At 53.0% G+C, this 21421-nt stretch overlaps 1 protein-coding gene across 1 annotated transcript; it reads left to right on the top strand.

Moving 5' to 3' along the window:
- Positions 1 to 205: 205 nt before the first annotated feature.
- Positions 206 to 17291, top strand: OXTR (oxytocin receptor). The gene is made up of 2 exons (XM_012646708.1): positions 206 to 1256; positions 16923 to 17291. The coding sequence occupies exons 1-2, from the start codon at positions 338 to 340 to the stop codon at positions 17168 to 17170; spliced, it is 1167 nt and encodes a 388-aa protein (XP_012502162.1). The 5' UTR covers positions 206 to 337; the 3' UTR covers positions 17171 to 17291.
- Positions 17292 to 21421: the final 4130 nt, after the last annotated feature.

Raw genomic sequence — 21421 nt, 5'->3', positions numbered from 1 at the left:
TTCCCGCTCATTTGCAGCGGCTCGGAGGAGCTAACTCAAATGGGGATTTCTGGGGTGGCGGCTGAGCAACCCGTGGTCGGCGGTTGTGCCCCGAGTCCCAGATGACTCGAGGTTCCCAGGAAGGGGACGAGTGCGCCCCACGCTCGTCGTTCGAGTAACGCGGCGGTTTTCTCATTGCCCGCTGGTTTGTTCCAGGCTGGGACCCAGCAGATCCGTCCGCGGAGTCCCCCGACTGAGCCCGGGGCGCCCCCCGGGCCCGCCCTGCCCGCGCGTCGGGCCCCGCCCCGCCGCGCCGCAGCTTAAAGGACTCGGGCCGGGGCGCGCCGCGCGGCGGGGCATGGAGGGCGCGCTTGCAGCCAACTGGAGCGCCGGGACGGTGAACGCGAGCGCGGCGCCGCCGGGGGCGGAAGGCAACCGCACCGCCGGGCCGCCGCGGCGCAACGAGGCTCTGGCGCGCGTGGAGGTGGCGGTGCTGTGTCTCATCCTCTTCCTGGCGCTGAGCGGCAACGCGTGCGTGCTGCTGGCGCTGCGCACCACGCGCCACAAGCACTCGCGCCTCTTCTTCTTCATGAAGCACCTGAGCATCGCCGACCTGGTGGTGGCCGTGTTCCAGGTGCTGCCGCAGCTGCTGTGGGACATCACCTTCCGCTTCTACGGACCCGACCTGCTGTGCCGCCTGGTCAAGTACCTGCAGGTGGTGGGCATGTTCGCCTCCACCTACCTGCTGCTGCTCATGTCGCTCGACCGCTGCCTGGCCATCTGCCAGCCGCTGCGCACGCCGCGCCGCCGCACCGACCGCCTGGCCGTGCTCGCCACGTGGCTCGGCTGCCTGGTGGCCAGCGCGCCGCAGGTGCACATCTTCTCGCTGCGTGAGGTGGCCGACGGCGTCTTCGACTGCTGGGCGGTCTTCATCCAGCCCTGGGGACCCAAGGCCTACATCACGTGGATCACGCTAGCCGTCTACATCGTGCCTGTCATCGTGCTCGCCGCCTGCTATGGCCTCATCAGCTTCAAGATTTGGCAGAACCTGCGCCTCAAGACGGCGGCGGCGGCGGCGGCTGAGGCTCCCGAGGGCGCGGCGGCTGGCGGGGGCCGGGTGGTCCTGGCACGTGTCAGCAGCGTCAAGCTCATCTCCAAGGCCAAGATCCGAACGGTCAAGATGACCTTCATCATCGTGCTGGCCTTCATCGTGTGTTGGACGCCTTTCTTCTTCGTGCAGATGTGGAGCGTCTGGGATGCTGACGCACCCAAGGAAGGTACGGAGGGAGGGAGCGCGGGGAGGGCTCGTCCTGCGGCCTCTGCACGTCCAGGGTTCTGGGGGCTTGGGGGCGTAAGCGGGTTTGGAATCCCACAGAGCTGGGTTTGAGTCACTGCTCCATCATCCCTTGGCCAAGCGACTTTGGGCAAGTAACCTCCCTGAGCCTCGACTTTCTTTTCTGTAAAATGGCAGTAATGATAAAAGTACCAACTCTCACCAGGCAGTAGGGGAATGAAACGAGAAAACACACGTTAAGTCTTTAGCACAGTCCCTGGGCTGATGTGGGGTGGTTGTGGTGCACCAGGAAGCAGATTCAAGTGACTCCTTTTCCCCAAGTGGTCAGGGAGTGGTGGAGGTAAGTTTCTAACCCCTGCTCAAGTGCCTTCCATTTTAAGTTCAGTTTAAGTTGAACTTCCACTTTAAGTTCAAGACTCACCCTGAAGCTCAGAGGTCTGGTTTGAGTAAGAGCAGCCTTGGGGAGACGGGTGGTTTTGTCTAGCCAAGCACCTAGAAGGTGCCCGCCTGGGTGCCGAGGGGGAGGTGGAGACCAATCCCTGAGCCCCTCCTCCAGTGGAGGTGATGAGCTTAGAGGTGGAGAGGTGAGTACTGCAGGGGGCGGAGGGTGCCAGGACCGAGGCTTTGTTTCCTTTTGAGGAAAAGGGAAGAGAGATGAGACTCGGCCATTCGGTTTTGACCTGGAGGCTGGGTGATTTCTGTAGGCGGGGGACTCGCCTTCCAGGGTGTGTAACTGCTGAGGACAGGGCGGAGGGTGGGTTGTTGTCCATTCTAGGCCTGTGTCAGCAAGCCAGGAGGAGGGCCAAGGGGGGTGATTTAGAGGAGGGAGCTTGGGGAACAGAGGCACCTGGGGCTCTGGGCAGTGGCTGGTGCTGGGCAGCTGCCCCCAGGCATGGAGCACCAGGCAGCTCCCCTCACTCCCCCAGTTCCAGTAGCTCATTTGGAAAGAGCAGGAGGGGTGATCATTGGTGGCGAACGGCTTCCACCTTTTTTTTGAAGGTAAGCACGTAACGTATGCTGGGATGCTGGGGACGTCAGATGCTCGTAAGGAAAGACCAAGGGATTTGCTTTCACCCTTCTGCGCTCCAGACACTGCAATGTCCTGTTTCTGGATATAGCCTCTGCTGCTCCCAGCAGTCTCAAACACGTGCGTCCCTTGTGTGAGGGCTGAGTTTGTTAACTTTGCTTTGGTCCTTTCCAGAAACCACAGACTCCTGGCTTCGCCGAGCCCTCCCAGTTAGCTCCACATTTGCCTTAGTGGCCAGGGTCCTTGTCATTAATATCTACTGGACGCCTGTGATATGCCAGCCCCCGGGTGGTACGGGCACCAGTACCAGTTTGACTCCATCCTGCAGCCCCTGGTCACTCCTGGCAGAGGGGAGGCACTTGGACCGAGTCGCTCAGCAAGTCGTAGGCAGAGCGGCACCTGGAGCTGGGGCTCCTGTGCCAGGCTTCTCGTGAAGGGCAGATGACTAGCAAGCTGGGCTGGGCAAAAGCCAGCAGGGGAAGTGTTTAAGTAAGGCGTCGGGCCACACCTGTTTCTTGGGCAGGATGTGAAGAGACCAGCCCCAGGTCTTGAGGAGCTCGAATGCCAGAGGTTGAGCAAGCAAGACCAGCGCCCCGTTAGAGTAGGCGCTGGGGAGACGCGGGCTCTAGTCCTCCCTCCAGGATTTAGCAGCCGGGGGACGTCGGGTGAGGGACCCCTTTGTACCCCTGAGCCTTAGTGTCTTTCGGAAAGAGGACATTTCAGCATTCAGTCACTCAGCAGACTTTCTCCCTCCTCTCTCTGTGGGGTCCGCTTGCCCCTCCCCTTCATTTCCTGAGTCCTTGGTGACTCTCCTCCCCCCTTCTCCTGCCACGCCCCTCCTGTCACGGACCCCTCACCTGCACTCGGCTTTCTCACTTATCTCCTGCTAAAGAACGAGGGTGTGTGGTCAACACACATGCCATGATCACAGAGTGCAGTGTAGGTCTTTTCTAAAATCACATCAACAATTCATTTTTCTGTCTTAAAAACAAAAGAGAGAGAGAGAGAGATCCCCGCTGAAGTGGAGGCCAGAGGCCTTTCGGGGCTGCGTGGTCCTCTGAGGGTTTTCCTGCGGGCGAGACCTTTAAGAACCTCAGGTCCTCGTTCCCTTTGTGCCTTCACTGCTTTACTGATTCACAGGGAAGGGTGGGTGTCACGTGAAAGCCAGGGCTTCTCTCTCCTCCCCGCATTCTGTCCCGGGTGCTGAGAAGAGTCCAGATGCAGACCAGTGGGAATTCTTGACGCTGCTGCGGCCCGTACCCCCGCCCACCCCAAGAATATGGCCAGGAGCAGAAGCCCAGTCCAGAGGTGAGAGTCTCATCCGGCACGGAGCTGAGGACTTGGGCTTTGGCCACCAGGCTGGCCGAGTTGTGCCAGGGCCTCAGGGGTGCAGGGGTCAGAGTGGGTGTGGGCTCAGCTGGAATGCATGCCCTGTGCCCACTTGGCCTTAATTCGGACAAGTGCAGGCAGCAATCAGAGAGGATGGTGTTTGCACTCACTTTGGAGATGGCACTCAATCTGGAGGCCATCAGCAAGTGTTAAGGAAGGAATGAAAGAGAAACACACTTGAGCTACTTGAGAAATTTTGATCAGAAAAGTGGAATTAATGCACAGCCCGCACTTTCCTCTCCAAGAGGGACAGAATGTACAAGAGATGCAAAAATAATCTAGATCAGGGCCCCTTACTCTGCTCACCCCTCGGGAGCCAAAACTTGGAAGTGCGGGGAGCCGGCGGCTAACAGCGAGATGCCATCCAGGCAGGCCTGTGGGCGGAGCAGGCTGGGGAGGGCGGCGGGGGAGAGAGCTGAGACAGGTGGGGACTGTCCCTGCCAATGGCTTCAGCATGGAAATCTCAGGGAGGATGGAAGCTTAGCCCACGGGCACCGGCCGAGGCCGACAGAGTGGGTGGGGACAGACGTGCTGGGACAATAGTGACCATGATAGTACTATTATCAATAATAAAGTCTCCTTGTGTACAGATGAGCTGCACACGTGGTTCCTTTTCATAGGAACCAAGGCAAAGAGGAAAGTTTTCAATTCTAGTATTTCCATCGTTCAGAAGAAAAAACCAAGAGGAATGTTTGCGTAATGTAATGAGCATCTGGGTGCTGCTGGGCCCTGACGTGGTGAGGCTGGTGAGACCAGACACCCCACGCGGTTTGACAAACCCCGCGCGTCTTCCGGCCAGAGACGTGGCACCAGGCTTTCCCGGGAACCCCGTGGAGTCTGCTCCGCAGCTGGTCCCAGGGACGCGGACCTTCGAGGGAGGAGTTTGTGGGGAGGCGGCGCTTGCACTTCCAGGCTTGGCTGGTGCAGGCTGGGAGAAGGCGCGTGATTTGGAGTCTGCGTTCCTCGTCTTCCCTTCCAGCATCGCTCTGGTGAAATGCCCAGTCCAGAGGGTGAGGCGGAACAGGAGAGGGGACAGGCTGGCCCAGGGCTGGGGCCCGCTGCCTGTGTACACGAGAGGGGAACTGGCTCCTGTGTCTTCCCCATTCTCCGACACCCAGGAACTAGAGGAGAAGCGTTTGGATGAAAAAAACGAACAAACTCACACTTCATAGCTGAGCTGTATTCGCCTTTCAGGGTTCTTTTCTTTCAGACTTTCCAGTTTCACTGGAATGAGAAAATGCCCACAGAGAACAGGGTGGGATCTCTGCTGCTGGGACTGCTAGAGGACCATGGGGTCTAGCTGGCTGGCTAGGATGCTGTAGAATCCCAGCGCACACGTGCAGGGGAGATGCAGAGGTGTCAGAGTCACGGCACTGGCCTGCGTTTGGAGCCTGCTCTGCCACTTTCTCCTGTGTGTCCTTGAGCAGTCGTTTTCACCTCTCTGAGCCGCAGCTGCCTCCTCTGTACGGTGAGGGTGGCACAGCCTACCTCGTGGTGTGACCCGGGGCACCCAGGGGCTACGTGATCAATAGCACTTTTCTCCCCGCCCCGCTCTACTTTTTAAAAGTTAGCTTGAACTCTTGGGATTGTCTCCGAGAATCTCAGCAGTTATTCCTGATGGGGGAGATGTTTGTTTTTCTCTTGAGCCTGGGTGGAAGCAGAGCCTAGTGGACAGCAGGTGGTGCGACCAGGGAGGTTGGGATCTGGGGGAGAAGCTTGTTGAGGCTTGAGAGGTGGACTGTGAGCCCTGTCACAGCAGGGCCGCTGCCTGTCCGGTTCACTGGTGTGTGTTCAGTGTCTGGCACAGGGCTGGGCACCTGTCCATAGCTCAGCTGATGCTTGTCAAATTCGAGGGAGATGGGAGTAGGCAGGTGCACAAGACGGGCCAGGGATAAGCGTGAAGAGCTGGACTCAGGAGGAACAGGCACTTTCTAAGTAGTCCTCCAACAATGGAACTGGCAGCCTGGCGAGGAAGTGAGCGCCCCATTACTGGAGGCAACCAAACACCTGTCAGGGGACTGGAACAGGAGGAGGGTTGAAATGCACAGAAGGCCTGGTTTTAAGTGGTTCCCCATCTGTAGAACGAACTTCCCAGCCCCTCCCTATTTCCGGGGAACTGAGGACCCTCCAGCATGTGGAGGACCATGGATGCTGTGCCCAAGGTATGGGGGGCCAGGCGCCTTGGAGGGCTTGGTCTTCGGGTGACCCAGTGACGAGGAGAGCATCGGGGAGGGTGGACAGGAGGAACTTGGACAGGTTATTCACTCCGGGCCATGAAGAGCCCTCCAGGGTGGCCCTTCTGGGTATAAATTGTAATTAGACAGACAGTTAATGGCCAGGCTCTTGTCTGATTAAGCAATTGTGAGTTCTTTTATGTTCTTGGCTAATGCTAATGTTTTTCATTTGGGTTTCTACCCCAAGGTGACTTCACTTCCCCTCCACCCCAAAGGTTTGATAAATGACAGCAAAAAAAGAAAATCTGTTTGGTGAGGTTTTGCTACGTATTTTTGCAGTTTGATGGCTGTCTGGGTGGGGTGGGGGAGGGGCGAGGAGGGGAAGAAGGGGTGGAAGCCTCAGATTGGGTGGGCTGGTGGCCCTGCTGCAGCACACTCTCTGCAGTCTGGGTCGGGCCTGTGGCCAGGGTTGGGCATGTCTTGCGTGGCCCAAGGGGCTGGTCCACCTGGTGACCCCACCACCTTGTCCTGGTACCTGCTAGAAGCAAAGGGAGCCCCACAAGGCTCACTTCCAGGGGCTGGGGTGGGGTGGGGGCTCACCTATATTCTGCCAGAGCCTCACACTCGGAGACAGCACTGGGAAGTAGCAAGAGTCCCCCTCAGAGTCTTGGTCTTGTCGCCGTCTGTGTGATTTGGCATGTCTCTTGCTGGTCTCTGGGCCTTGGTCAGTGCTGTCTGAGCAATGGGGCTGCACCTTGTGATGGAGCTCGACACCCCCTCTGGGCGTCAGAGGAACTGGGCTCGTTCCTAGCAATGGCTGCACTTGGATGGATGCCCACTGTGAGCAGACCTGTGCCCAGGCCACCTCTGATCCTCGCCCAAAGGCAGCAAGGTGAGGGGCCATCAGACCTTTGCTACAGATGAGGAAACTGAGGCTCAGCATGGCATGACCTGCTCAGAACCACACTGAGTCAGTAGCAGAGCTGGGATTTGAACCCAGGCCATCCCATTTGCAAGACTGACATAGAGCATTATGCTTCCCTCCCCAGCCCAGCGATTTGCCAAGAGTGGTCCACACCCTTGGCGTCTGGGCCTCCTGGGGCTCTTGCTGGAAAGCTGATTCCTGGGCCCCGTCCCAGACCCACTGAATCAGAGCCCTCCCCTCTCTCTCTGGCCCCAGTGTCCCGAGGACACCTTGGGCTCTTCCCGTAACACCTACGCCCAGGTACACGTCTGCTGATGGCACCACCCTCTCCACTCTGGGTTTAGTGCCACGTCCCTTGGACTCCTCTCCATGTCCACCCTGGATTCCATTATCTTAGCTGCAGTGCATGCCTCGTGTTGGCACTTTGCTTTCTCTTTCCATTGTCACCTTTGTTTAGAGCACGATTTTTCAACTTTGGCACTATTGACATTTTTGGCTAGATAATCTGTGTCGTGTGTGTGCACACGCGTCAGGGCTGGGGCTTGTTCTGGGGATGTTTAGCAGCATCCCTGGCTTCTACTTACTGCATGCCACTAGCACCTCCTTGCCAGTTACGGCCACCAAAAATGTCCCCAGACATTGCCAAATGTCCCCCCAGGGGCAAAGTCACCCCTGGTTGAGAGCCACTGGTTTAATACCCCAAATATGAGTGAACCCTTGTTACCTCTGCCCTGGGCTCTGGCCCACCTGCCTGGTGTACCCCCAGCCAGGTCTGATGACTTGCCACTTCCCACAAGTTCCTGTAGCTTTGCTGCCTTTGCACCCATGCTAATACTGTTCCTGCCTCAGGAATGCGCCCCCCGCCCCCGCCGTCTCTTCTGTGCAGAGTCTTCCTTTGGAGCCCAAGTTCAGTGCGTGGGCTGCTTTGTGACACAACTCCAGGGGATGCCTTTTACCTCATGGTCTGTGAGAATGGTGCTCCTAGGAGCTGTGCAGTGCACAGCACAAACACCTGGACATGGCAGCCTCATCCAGTGCCTCTTTCATGAAGCCCTCCCTGTTTCCCCAGTTTGGGGGTCTCCGTCCTCCTCTGAATGCATTCATTCTACACACAGCTATTGAGCGCCTCTAGGGGGTCCTGTCCACACAACCTCTGCTTTGCTCTGTCAATCCTCCAGTGAGGAGAGTTGGCAGGGAGCCCTCCCCAGTCCCTCATCCTCCTGTGGCCAGCCGCTGGCATGCATCAACACGGGATGGGCCAGCCAAGCTTGGTCACAGAGTTCTGGGTACACCCGCAGACATCTGGGAGAGACACCCCTAGTTACTGCTGGGCCAGTGTCAGGGCCTTATGTTGCAGGTGTGTCCAGGTGGAGCAGCAGCACTGACTCTGGGCAGGCGGCTGACCCTGCCTGCAGCTCAGTTTTTGGGGTTCAGAACAGGGATTAGGTAGGGTGGAGCGTGGAACGTGCCACTGGTGCGGTGCCGGCACATAGCGAGAGCCCAATGAGATGTTTGCTTTTAAAAAAAGAGAGAAATTTCAGCGCGTATCAGGGTCCTGGGGCGAGGCAGTGCAGTTGGGGGTGGGCAGGAGTTGCTGTGAGCACAGGACTAGCGTGTAGCAAAGGGGCTGCAGGTGTAGCGGGGGGCGGTGCCAGGCCAGGAATGCTGGGGACAGGAGTGTTAAGAGGAGAAGAGAAACAAACGGGAGGAGGCAGTGGGAGGCGAGGGGGGAGGTTCTAGCTCTGGTTTGGAGGTGCCCCGCATTGGGCCCTTGCTTGAGAGGGGTGGAGGAGGTGTGGCTAGGTGGTCTTCAATGTCCTGATGCCTTATTCCTGTGCTCCTGGTTCCTGGCCACTGAGGGGCAGCCTCTGCCAGCGCCTCCTTTTGTGCTCGGCCGGAGCGGGCGCTTCCTGCCTTTTCGCCAGCTGCCTCGGGGCCGGGAGCCTCTGCCCTCCTTGCCCACGCGCAGGCCTTCATGGTCACTCTTGCTCATCCTGTTTCTCTCCCTTTCTCTCCACCTGACCTCGATATCTGAGTGTGAACTTAATTTTCCTAGAGGGAATCGCATCTGAGTCCAGTCACCTTGTTCGGAGGCCGTATCCTGTTGCCAAGCGGGGAAATTGCCTTTCTGCCTTTCCAGCGTGTCGGTGATGGTGGCCGATTTATCAGGACTTCCCGCCTGCTAATTTCATGCTTCGGTTCAACTCAGACCCTTATTGAACTCTTCCTATTTTCTAGTCTCTCTGCTGGCAGCCAGGGACAGAGCTACAAATGAGAGACAGTCCCCAGCCAAGGAGTATAGAAACAATAATGATAATATGACGCAGTAATGCTATCACAGAGGTATTTATTTACAAGTGCTGTGAGTGCCGTGAGGAGGCATTGGTTGATTCTGTCACTCTGGGAAAAACCCAGAAGGCTTTCAGAGAGGAAGTAATCTTTGAAAAGGGTTTTGAAGGATGAGTAGGAGCTCGCTGTGCAAAGAAGCAGATGCACATTCCATGTTGAGATCATTGCCAGTTACTTTATTATCTTCCCCTTATTCTCCATCTGTACGATTTGAGCCTGTTGCAAAGATGCTTCTTAAACTTCGGTGTGCACATGAATCGCCTGGGGACCTTGTTAAAATGCAGATTCTGATCTAGCAGGTCTGGAGTGGGGCGTACGCAGTGTGCGTTGACACACGTGCAGGAGATGCTCTCGCGGTGCCCGTGCGGCCTGCCCGTTACCTGCACTTTGGGCAGTAAGGCTTCAGCATGTGACCTCTCTTACCGAGCCCCGCTGTTTCTCCTTTACACGTGGCCCACATTGGCTGAAGGGCTCTGTTGTTCCTTGAAGGGAGGGGAAGGGCTGGGCATTCGCAGGAAGCCTGGCCTGTGTTCTTGCAGAGCGTGTCTGTTCCTCAGGCCCGGCCCGGGGCGTCCAGCACGCCCACCAGGTCGGAGCAGTGCCACGGCAGAAGCCCCTTTTCGGTTCTGTGGCCACAAATGTCCTCTCCGTCCAGACCTCACGATGCGTGGGGTGACCACACCTCAAAGAAGGCACCTGCAGTATACGTTGGGACTCAGTCTTTCTATAAGCGTGCATTCAAAAGTCATTCCTTTTCTTTCTTTCTTTTTTTTTTTTTTTTAAAAAAAAGGCTTTCCATACCTGGCTGCCAAATGCCCACTCAGTCCTGGAGGAATAAGGGAGTCACCCCTGGGTTCCTGGTACTCCAGGGGGAAGCCTTGGACCAAGAGATTGATTTTTTGAGTGAGGGCCTCTTGCCAAGTTCATAGGCTTGATTTGACCCGGATGAGACCAGCCACACATCTTTGAGTCGTACGTGAAACGTGTCAGTTGCTTCGATCAACGCAGACATGAGAGGCCGCGGCCCACCGCCCGGCCACCAGCTGTGCGGGGCTGATCTAGGCCTTCGGCGCGGGCGGGGCAGTGCCGGGAGCCCGCACGGGGGGAGTCGGGGGGGCCAGAGGAAGGCCAGGCTGGGAAGGGTGGAGCGCTTGGTGCCTGCGGCCCTTGGCCACCCGCCTCGTGAATCGTGGTGCCCAGGGGAGATACAGAGTTCACTCTGCCTCCCGGGGGCAGAACCACCAGCAGGAGTTTGCTTTTGGTGTGTGGCCATTTCCGCTTGTGTCCGCTGCTCGGTACATAGGAGCCCCCTCCTGAAGATCACCTCCAGTCCCCAGCCCGTGCCCACCAGCCCCTCCCCAAATGCTGCACCCGGTCAATATTGCCCCGATCGTTCGTCTCGCTTTCTCACTGCGAGTTTGGAAATCCCTCACGGGCAGGGACTCGATTGGTCCACGGAGGTCCCCAGCACCTACTTGATGGAGTCGCAGGGAAAGGATGGAGGAAGGTCTGGCTCGTGCTCCTCCAAGGAGTGCCCTAAGTGTGAGGCTGGCAGCCCCAGGGCGGACCAGCTGCTCCCTTTCTCCCTCCCTCCCAGGATTGGAGGGAGGGAGCAGGTTTGCAGCCCGGGCACACACTCGAGGCTCAGTCACAGGGAGGTGTGTGTGATTGTTAAGGCAGGTAAGTGGAAGAGACTGATTAGAACTGGCTCTTCCAGGGAGGACCCTAAAATCCTCCTCTTGCCCACGGTGGAAGCAACCTTCTGGTTTGGATTTCTTAAGTCACTGGCAGAATAGGTTTTCCTAAAATGTACTATCTTTCTTTTGGATGGATTCCTTTCTTGTTATGTAATGCAACCTCAGGCCTCTGGATTTTTATTTTATTTTATTTTATTGTAAAAACATAAAAGACAAGGTCCTGCTCTGTTGTGCAGGCTGGAGTGCAGTGGTGTCATCACAGCTCACTGCAACCTCACACTCCTGGGCTTAAGCGATCCTCCTGCCTCAGCCTCCTTCTGAGTAGCTGGGACTACAGGCACACGCCACTACACCCAGCTAATTTTTAACATTTTTTGTAGACACGGGGTCTTGCAACATCACCCAGGCCGGTCTCGAACTCCTGGCCTCAAACAATCCTCCCACCTCGGCCTCCCAAAATGCAGGGATTATAGCTATGAGCTACCGTACCTGGCCCTGATTTTTTTTTTTTTTTTTTTTTTACTTTTTGAGAAATGTTGGAGAAAAGGACGAAGGAAAATTTCTTTAATTGACCTGAGATCAGGTGTCCCCATCCTTGGACTTCAGAAAATTACTGTAGTTGATCATATCTCATATTTATTAATACTAATGATAATCACTTGAATAGACACTTTGCCTTTCACAAGTCCCTTTTACACTAGCTTTTTACATAATCTCCATTTTCTCAATGTCCTCGTAAGTGTCACCTCCATTTTACATAGCAGGAAACAGGCTCAGCCAGTAGATGTGGTTCAGAGAGTGACTGAGGGATCTGGGCCCCGGAAGTCCGTGGCCGGGTCCCGAGTTCCTGCCCCTCCTTCCCACTCTGGAGCCAGCGATTCTCACGGCCAGGGCTCCCTCTGCGAACAGCGTCCTGTCCTCCTGACCCCAGAGAAGGTGCTGGCTGCAGACTCAGCCTTTCTAGGCCGGGTCCGTGCTGGCTTTGGGGTCTTCCTCTCCTTTGCACCGACTTCATCGTGGCTCCACTTCCTGGAGAAGCCGATGGGAGGCCAGTCTTCCAGGGAGCTTGGGAGCTGCCATGGCCCTTCAGAGGAGCCTGAATGAAGGCGGGGGCCTGGGCTTTGTGCGTTTCCGCTGAGTGGCCGCTGGGTGTGGCAGCTCCCTCTGGCCGGGGCAATGCCCCGAGAGGAACTGCTGCAGCACTCCGCGGCCAGCCCTCTGGCAGCTGGCAAAGGAGTGCCCGGTCCTGCGGGGCTGGGGGCACCACAGCGCCCACTGTGAACCTGCTGGACCAACTGGAAGGCAGCGACCGTGTCTAATTGCCCTTTTCACTCTGTGCCCCTCGAGGACTGCCTGCCCGGTAGGCAAGTATGTTTCGAAAGAAGACAGCAACACGGTCAGGCTTTCAGTGTGGAGGAACACCAGGAACGTGGCCAGGCTCTAGACCTCCAAGCTGGAACGTGGGTGAGCAGGAAGGAGACAGGATGACTTCACGGGTGCTGGGAGCCAGCGGCGGCACCCAGCCGGGGGTCCAGGCTGGTGTGGGACCTGCCACAGACCCTAGCGCTTGGCCACTGGCCCAGCACCTAAAATCTCCAGGGTAAGGGCGGATGTATCCAGGACCCCAAGCAAGAGAGAATGAGACAGGGGCGTTCTTCTCTAAGGCTAGTCCATTGTCTCAGGTCCCCATTGACTTTGTGGAGCCCAGACACCCTCATCCTGCCCTCCCCAAAGATGGCCCGACTTTCAGTCTGTTTAAACCCATCAGAAAATTATAAGCTGGCTGAGAAGGGCAGATTGCTCTGAAGGCTGCCCTGGTAGTGGGGCCTTTTGAGCCAGCACAAGAAGCTACAAATAAATTGGCCTTCTCGGCTCTGCAGTCTGGCCTAGGAGCCGTGCTGGACAGACGCCGCCACATGGCAGCGAAGCTCCCGGAAGTGCGACCAGCAGGACCTGTGTTTTGTGCCGCACCCTGGGCTGCTTCAGACTCTAAGATGCACCCCAGCCCAGGGAGCGGCATCTCCCCTTTGCTTCACACATGTGCTACCAACTCTCTTACTGATTAGAAAAATAATATTCCACATTTACACGTCATTGTGGTAATGACAGTAGCCAAACTGTGTTAAGTGTTCACTGTTATCGAGTGCCTGGAGTCGTGGGCAGCACTTGGTGTCCTATCAAGGTAAGTAAGCTTTGCGACAATTCTGCGAAGAAGCTCTTGTATTATTCCCATTTCACAGGTGGAGAAACAAGGTAGGAGAGGTTAGGTGACTTGTGCAAGAACACAGCTGCAAAGTGGCAGAGTCAGGGTTTGTGTCTGGGTCTGCGTGACTCGAAAGCAAGGGCACCACACAACTCTGCTGACTGTGGTAGGGGGCGAACCGATCTGAGCTTGCCCTGGGATCTGCCCTCCCCTTTCTGGGCCCTTTCCCACTTGCTTTTAAAATTATTATTATTTATATCATTAAAACAAGTTTCTTTATTTTCTTATTTACCCCAGCCTACTTCAGAGGGAAGACCACTTGCTTTTTAATGTCTGTGCATCCTATAGCCGTCTAGATCAAGGATTGGCTAACTTATTCTGTAAAGGGCCTGGCAGTAATATTTTAGGCTTGTGGAGTATAAGGTCTCTGTCACAACTTCTCAACTCTGCCCTTGTAGTGCAAAAGCAGCCATAGACAATATGTGAATGAGCGGTCAGGGCTGTGTCCCAATAAAACTTTATTAACAAAAACAGGCAGCTGGCAATGTTTGGCTGGTGGGCTGTCGTTTGCTCATCCCTGGTCTAGACCAGGAGACACTTGTGCCAGGAAGGATGGTAATCTCATAGGAGGTGCTGTGTTTCCCCTCCCAGGTATGCTTGGATTGCAGAAGACCACCACCAGGGAGTGGGCAGTGCCTACTCTCAGTGGGGGACTACATTTGCTTTGGGAACACAGAGTTGCTCTCTGTTTCTCAAATCATACCATGAGGGCGATTGCCCAGCTAGCCTGTGTTTTTGCTTTAGGGCTAAGAGGATTCACTAATTGGAACCAACCTGATGTGAGAATGCTAACTTATTTTTAACAGGAATCAGGCTCATTGCTTTTAGATAGGAACACGGGCTGACTTGCTGTGTGCCCCTCAGGAAGTCGCTCTCCTTCTCTGAGCTTCACTTTCCTCATCTATAAAATGAAGATAAGGCTGCTTTGAAAACTGTTCTGTGCAGGCTTGCATGGTGATAACAATGGTCAACATTGTTGGCATCATCACACGCTCCCTTAGAAATGGCATTGTGAAATGCAAGAACAATGTTTCCCAGGCTTTGTTCTGTTCTGGCTCCTCTGTAATCCTGTGAGGCCTTTCTAGTCACCAAAAGGGGCAATGTTGTGGCCTAAAAGAGATACAGTCAGTGCAGAAAGGTTGAAGTGGAATCAGTCACTCACCTGCTCAGAAACCATCAATGGCTCCCCATCGCCCATAAAGTGCAGACTCGGCCTGGATTCCAGATTCTCCCCAGCCTGGTTCTACACCGTCTTTCCAGTCTCTTCTCTCATGAAAATCTCCTTCCCACCTTTTGTGCTCCTGGCAGTCCCCGAATGATCTTAGATATTCTCCACCATGGGCCTTATTCCTGCTGCTTCTGCCCTTTGAAACATCCTCCATAGTCCCTGCTCTTTATGCCCAAATATTTCTCCTCCCTGCTGATGGGAAAGCCTTGAAATCCCTAGTCTTTGGATGACCAGGGTGTCGCCAAATCAAAAAAAGCTAAATGTGCCCTTAGTGCTGGTAGCTCCCCCAGGAGCCGGGCCAGGCTGGTCATTCATGTCTGTGGCCGCCAGGTGGGAGCAGAGGCGCTGGCCAGACCCCTCCCACCCGACTGGCCTCCTGGAGGCAGAAAGCCTTGTGTGGTTACTTAAGAATTCATTAGCTATTTCTTTATTTGTTGTTGACATTTCCGTAGGTTTTTAAAAAAAATTTTATTTAAGGTAGGATAAAAACGTTAAAAGATCCAAATGTGAGACACACAGCTTAAATGAACAGAGAAAGATTTTACCATATAACTGTCCACATGAGAGCAAATGGGGCGCCTTTCTGTCCAAGTGTGAACGTCATTGCTGGCATTTCTTCCTGTCCCATTTCGTAGATCTGCATACCCGCTAACTCCCCTTTGTGGCTGATTGTTCACTGCTTGATGCCTTTTTAAATTTTGACTTTTATATGTTCATTTTGCCTCTTATGATTTTGAAGACATTCTATTTTAGTCTTGTGGGTGATTTTTAATTTTGTTGGTGAAATATTTCAACAGAATTTCTAAACTTAAGTTCATCTTCTTATCCATTAAAATCAAAGCAAGGGATTCAGTAGTATTGGCTTTTTTTTTTTTTTGCTTTTCCTCTTTTCCCTTCTTTATTATTTTAGTTCTAAGATTAGATTCCTTTCCTTTGCTTTCTAAAAATTTTCTTTCGCAAGAATTTTGTTTTTTGTCGGCTGTAACTTGCTTTTGTTCCAACAGGTGCACCAGTTAATTAGACCCGTGGTTCTTGAACTTGAGAGTGCGTCAGGATTTCAGCAGATTGCTGACCCCACCTTCAGAGGGTCTGATTCAGCAGTTCTGGGTGGGGCCTGAGAATTTGCATTTGCAAATTCCAAGTGATACTGCTGCTCTGGGGGCCCCACCTTGAGACCCGCTCCCTTAGACTTACCAACAACTGCCCTTTTGCACCTGGTGCTTGGAGACTTTGCGGACAAACATCTTTGTTCTCTTCATCGATGGCTGCTTCTGGGTCTTATAACTCTCTAGCATGCCTGGTGAAGAGTCCCTCCCTGGATTTACCTCTTGAATTCTGGAATTCTTTTTTTGAAAAATTCTGCAGGAAAGACAGAAGACTGGCGGGTTTGCCCAGCCTTCACTTGTAAGGATGCGGCTGAACAGAATTCTCGGTTATGTTGTTTTCCTTGTGGGTTTCTGGGGAGGTGGCCTGGCCTTACCTGTGGGCAGGAGATGTCTGGTTGTGCAGATTCAAGGCCACCGAAAGAAACCCAGACTGTTTCCCCTCTGCTTGGAGATACCTAAGATTCAGACTTTTTTATTCCCCCCTTGAAGCTTAAATTTGTGACAAGCAGTATCTTGAAGTTGATTTCCGACCATTAATTTTGCCTGAAACTCCATGAGTCCTCAGTAGCTTTTACTCAGTGCCTCAGCTAATTTCAGTGTCACTTTTTTTTCTGTATAAGTCTTACTGCCACACTGAAGCAGTGCTCTTAGGAGCATCTTCACAGAAGCGCTTTCAGTTTGCTCAGCTGTGAAGACACTATCCACTTTCGTTCCATCGAGCCTTTGCCTGGGCCATCCCTTCTGCCTGGAGCATCCTTCTTCCTTCCCTGCCTAGGAAATCACCAGCAGCCTCAGGAACCAGCTCTGAGCCCCTTTCTGTGGGGCTGGCCGTGATTCTCTCTCAGGGTGGTACCTCCGTGTGTTCCCACCCAACCCCTGCATCGCGGTGTTTCTCGCTGTGTTTATTTTTGTGTTCTCAGTGTCTAGCCCGGCACCTCTCACAGCCACCATTTATTGGGCAATTACTATGTACCAGGCGCTGTTTAGTCCTTGTGGCATTCCGGGACGTCTGAGCACTCTCATTATCCCCATTTAAGGATTAGGAAACCCAAGCTTCTTGGGACTTAAAGTAGTAGCTGCTGGTGGGGCTAGAATGCAAGCTAGGTGTGGCGGCTTCCAGGTGCCGGGCTGCTAGACACTTGAAGTCGTAGGCGCCCAACGCTTGCTGGGCGAGTGATGCGTGAGCAGGTGGCCGTGATGTGCACGGCTCCGGCTGAGGGGGGCAGCCGCAGGTAGGCTTCTGACGAGACAAAGGCAGGGGCAGTTGCAGGGCTGGGCTGAGCCTGGAAGGGCTTGGGGGCAGGCTGAGGGCACCCCAGGGTGGGGAAGGAAGGCACGCTCTGCCTGCTTAGTACCTCGTCTTGTGACGGGGATGTGGTACTTGGATAAAGCTGTTGCTCAGGACACCGGGGCTGGGTCAGACAGGTCTGGGAGCTGGTCTGGTATTGATGCCCTATTGCCTGTCTCTCCCGCCCCTCCCCGCCCCCTCAGCTTCGGCCTTCATCATCGCCATGCTCCTGGCCAGCCTCAACAGCTGCTGCAACCCCTGGATCTACATGCTCTTCACGGGCCACCTCTTCCATGAACTCGTGCAGCGTTTCCTCTGCTGCTCCTCCAGCTACCTGAAGGGCAGCCGGCCGGGGGAGACCAGCTTCAGCAAAAAGAGCAACTCGTCCTCCTTTGTCCTGAGCCGTCGCAGCTCCAGCCAGAGGAGCTGCTCCCAGCCAACCATGGCGTGACAGCGGCCTGGGCCAGGGCAGCCCCCCGAGGCGCAGGTTGTGCTGACTTGGATGGTCCGCCCCTTGGTGGCGGTGTAGGTGTGCAAGGTACCTGTCGGTTTGTATCCCTCCACACCTGGGGGTGGCTTAAGTAGAGCGGGAAGTGGTCTCCATGGTGGAAGATGTAGAAGACTCAGCCAGCACACAGTCCCCCGGGGTCCCCTGGGCTCCCACATATTTCTGCCTGTGACCCCACTGCTACCCTGGGCAATGGGTGGGTTATTTTTTCCCCTTGGACCTGTAATGTCACTCCACTATCTTTTTACTCCTTTATTCTAGGATCTTGTGAAAGGTGGTAAAATAAGATCGGTGACCAATTGGGTCAGGAATCCCAGTATTCTGGGCTTGGGGTAAGGAGCGGGAATGGGATCTCCGCTGGGGAGGATGGTGCCTTTGCCTTTGAGTGGGCAAATCCTAGTGCCCTTGGGGACCAGCTTGTCGGAGGGTAGCCCTAGGAGCTGCAGATTATCCTATAAGACCATCTGGCACAGGGAACCAGTTAAGAAGCTATTGTTTAAGAAGCAAAGAAAAAGAAATGAAAAACATCCAGATTGGAAAGGAAGAAGTAAAACTATTTGTGATGACAATGTCGTTTTGTATATGGAAAATCCTAGGAATTCACACACACACACACACACACACACACACACACCCTCATTAGAACTAATAAACAAGATCAGCAAGGTTGCAGGATGCAAGATCAATATACAAAAATCAATTGTATTTCTTTACACTAGTAACGAACAATATGAGAATGAAATTAAGGAATAATTCCATTCATAATAGCATCAGAAAGGATAGATAAGAAAAAAATATAACAAAAGAAGTACAAGACTTGTACCCTGAGAACTACAACATATTATTGAAAGAAATTAAAGAAGACTTAAATAAATAGGAAGACATCCTGTGTTCATGGATCAGAGACTTAATATTGTTCAGAGGTCAATACTGTCCTGATACACAGTCAGTGCAATCCTTGTTAGAATCCTAGCCAGCTTCTTTGCAGAAATGGATAAGCTGGTCCTAAAATTTGTGAGGAAATGCGAGGGATCCAGAATAGTCAATAAACCTTGAAAAAGAAGAACAAGGTTGGTGGATTCATACTTCCTGATTTCAGAACTTACTATAAGGCTACGATAATCAAAACATGATGTCAAGGATAGACATCTAGAGCAATGGAATAGAATAAAGTCAGATATGAACACCTACATTTATGATCAGTTGATTTTTGACGTGGGCACCAAGATGAGTCACTGGGGAAAGAACAGTCTTTTCCACAAACGGTGCTGGGACAACTGGATATGCACATGCCAGAGAGTGGCGTTAAACTTCACTTCCCTCACACCATATACAAAAACTAACTCAAAGTGCATCAAAGACCTACATGTAAGAGCTAAAACTAAAATTCTGAGAAGGAAACATAGGCATAAATCTTTGTAACCTTAGGTTAGGCAGTGGCTTCTTAGATATGACACCACAGACACAAACAACCGAAGGAAAAATAGATCAGCTGGACGTAATCAAAATATAAAGCTTTTGTGATTCAAAGGATGCTATCAGGAAAATGAAACGCCAACCGACAGAATGGGAAAAGATGTTTGCAAATCTTATACCTAATAAGAGACTTGTCTCTAGAATATGTAAATAACTCTTACAACACAATGATAAAAAGAAAAATAAACCAATTAAAAATGGGCAAAAGATTTAAGTAGACATTTTTCCAAAGAAGATATACAAATGGCCAAGAAGCACAGAAGAGATGCTCGGTATTATAATTCTCTAGGAAATGCAAATTGAAATCACGATGAGAGTCCACTGCACACCCACTAGGATGGCTGAAATCAAACAGATGGGAATAGCAAGTGCGGTGAGGAGGCAGAGAAACTGGAGGCCCTCACAAACTGCTGGTGGGAAGGTAAATGGTACGGCCTTTCGGAAAACAGTTCGACAGTTCCTCAAAACATTAAATATGGAATTACCATGTGACCCAGAAATGCCACTGCTGGGTATTTACTCAAGATAAATGAAAACATACATATACACAAAAACGTGTGCTGATGTCCATAGCACCGTGAGTTATAATGGCCCCAGAGTGGAAACAGCCCAAATGTCGATCAGCTGATGAGTGGGAAACAAAATGTGTTATGACCAGGCAGTGGAACATTATTCAGCTGTAAGAAGAAATGAAGCTACTACATGGATGAACCTTGAAAACATGCTAAGCGAAGGAAGCCAGTTGCAAAAGGCCACATACTGTCTGATCCCATTTATATGAAATGTCCAGTACAGACAAATCTTTAGAGACAGAATATAGATTAGTGTTTGCCAGGGGCTGGGGGCTGTTGGAAATGGGAATGACTGCTAAGGGTATGGGGTTTCTTTTTTGGGTGATGAAAATGTTCTGGAATCAGTGGTGATGGCACACAATTTTGAGAATACTAAGAAACACTGAATTGTACACTTAAAAAATGAAAAATAAAAAATGTTTAACAGGTGCATTCAGAGAATATTGGTTTGGTGGATGAATTCCTTGGAATCTCTTACCTCTCGGAGCTTTAGTTTCTCTCCGATTCACCACTTCAGAGGGGTCCTGTGGTTTTCTTACTCAGTTTTTCTGCAAGAGGTGGTGTTTCCATTTTGGGCAAAAGTAACAGCAGTGATGCTGCCCCCGTCTTGCTTCAGCAAAGGCACAGTGCTCCCCTGGAGCGGCAGACTGTTACCTTTTGTTTAGAGTAGCATTCAGCAAGGGGCTTGGAGCTTTTTCTTACCTGGTAAACCTGCTCCCAAACGTCCTCTCAGCCTTGAGGGTAGGACACAACCGTGTCTAAGAAATATCTTTAGTCATTAAATACAGGGCACTATTGATCAGAGGTTTTCTGTCAGGGACTGGCCAGCTTAGTACACTCTGGGGCACCTTTTAAATTTCCAGACACATTTTTGGACTTCCTGAGATACAGCAGGAGCACTTGTCAAAAGCCATGGGTCCACTTTCTCTCTTTAGAGTACGCCTCCTTCTTCCTCCATGCTACAGCAGACACACACACACTAGAATGAGCTAGCGTGGTCTCGATGTTCTGGGAGAAGAGAGATGTGCACTGAATTTAGTGAAGGTCTTCAGCGTTAACTGGAGACTGAAGACGGTATCATTTCTGGACTTGGAGGCTTTGCACGGTGCTGCTGGGACATGCACTAGAGCATCAGCACCAGCCAGTCTTTGCTGTCTGGGAAGCTAACAGGATGCTGCTTTGCGGCCTCTATGCCCAAGTACTGGACCGCCAGGGCCCTGTGGGTGGAAACGCTGGGGTCTGTAGGCATCTGTGCTAAGCCGCTTACCAGCCAGAGATGCCCGGGTCGCTGCTGCTCTCAGGGAAGTTGCTCTCCTAGCAGCCGACGGAGGCCACTAGGGATGAAGGGGACAGCAACTCACATTAGGTTTTCTGACTGGGACACAGCCTTCCTGGGAACCCTGGGGTTGTGAGGTTCTTGGGCCATCAGAACTGACTGGGACACTTTTGTCATTCTCTTCACGTGAAAGCTCTGGCTGGTACTTTGGGTCCCATTATGGCACAGGAGTCTGTGTTTTATGGCAAATACGTGGCATTTGACTTCAACAGCACCATGGATATATGCCCCTCACCTCTCCAGCTGCTCCTTGAGAATATTTTCACTGTCCCCTAGACTCTGCCCAACCACAGCCTAGTAGAATGAATGAGTGCAGGGTCCACAACGCTACCTAGAGCTCAGTGGCTCCTGGCCTCCTCCCCCGGACCCCACGCCAGCCGACCTTCCCTACAGTTCCAGACCTGTTTACAAGCCATGCACGTGGCTGGAGGTGCCCATATTGGAACATGCAGATGTTCTTCTGGAATGTCTCATTGTTCTGATCATCAAAAGTGACTGTAGCCTCTGAGCCTTGTTTCTTTAGGGCCTGGGAAAAAGGTCTGTCACGTACTTGGTCTCCTTTCGGAATGAGTCTGTGTGTTGCCACTGCAGGAAACACAAGAGGCAATGCAGGCTGCCTTTTATGAAGATCGGGGTTTGAAAGTGCTTCACCTTTTTTGTATTCAGTTGCAATGAAACACTGCCCAACACAAAATGTGAACGCCTTGATTTTGCTCTACGGTGGCGACTGTGGCGCCCCTGTGCACTGTGCCCGTTGGTGACTGATGTGGCATCGTGAGGTGTCGCTTCGTTAGCTGCCTGATACAAGGT

The sequence above is a fragment of the Propithecus coquereli genome, unplaced genomic scaffold (assembly GCF_000956105.1).
Source record: "Propithecus coquereli isolate 6110/MARCELLA unplaced genomic scaffold, Pcoq_1.0 Scaffold107, whole genome shotgun sequence".
NCBI classification, from domain to species: domain Eukaryota; kingdom Metazoa; phylum Chordata; class Mammalia; order Primates; family Indriidae; genus Propithecus; species Propithecus coquereli.
Note: the sequence above shows the minus strand (reverse complement) of the source record. Positions and strands in the feature narration are given on the sequence as shown.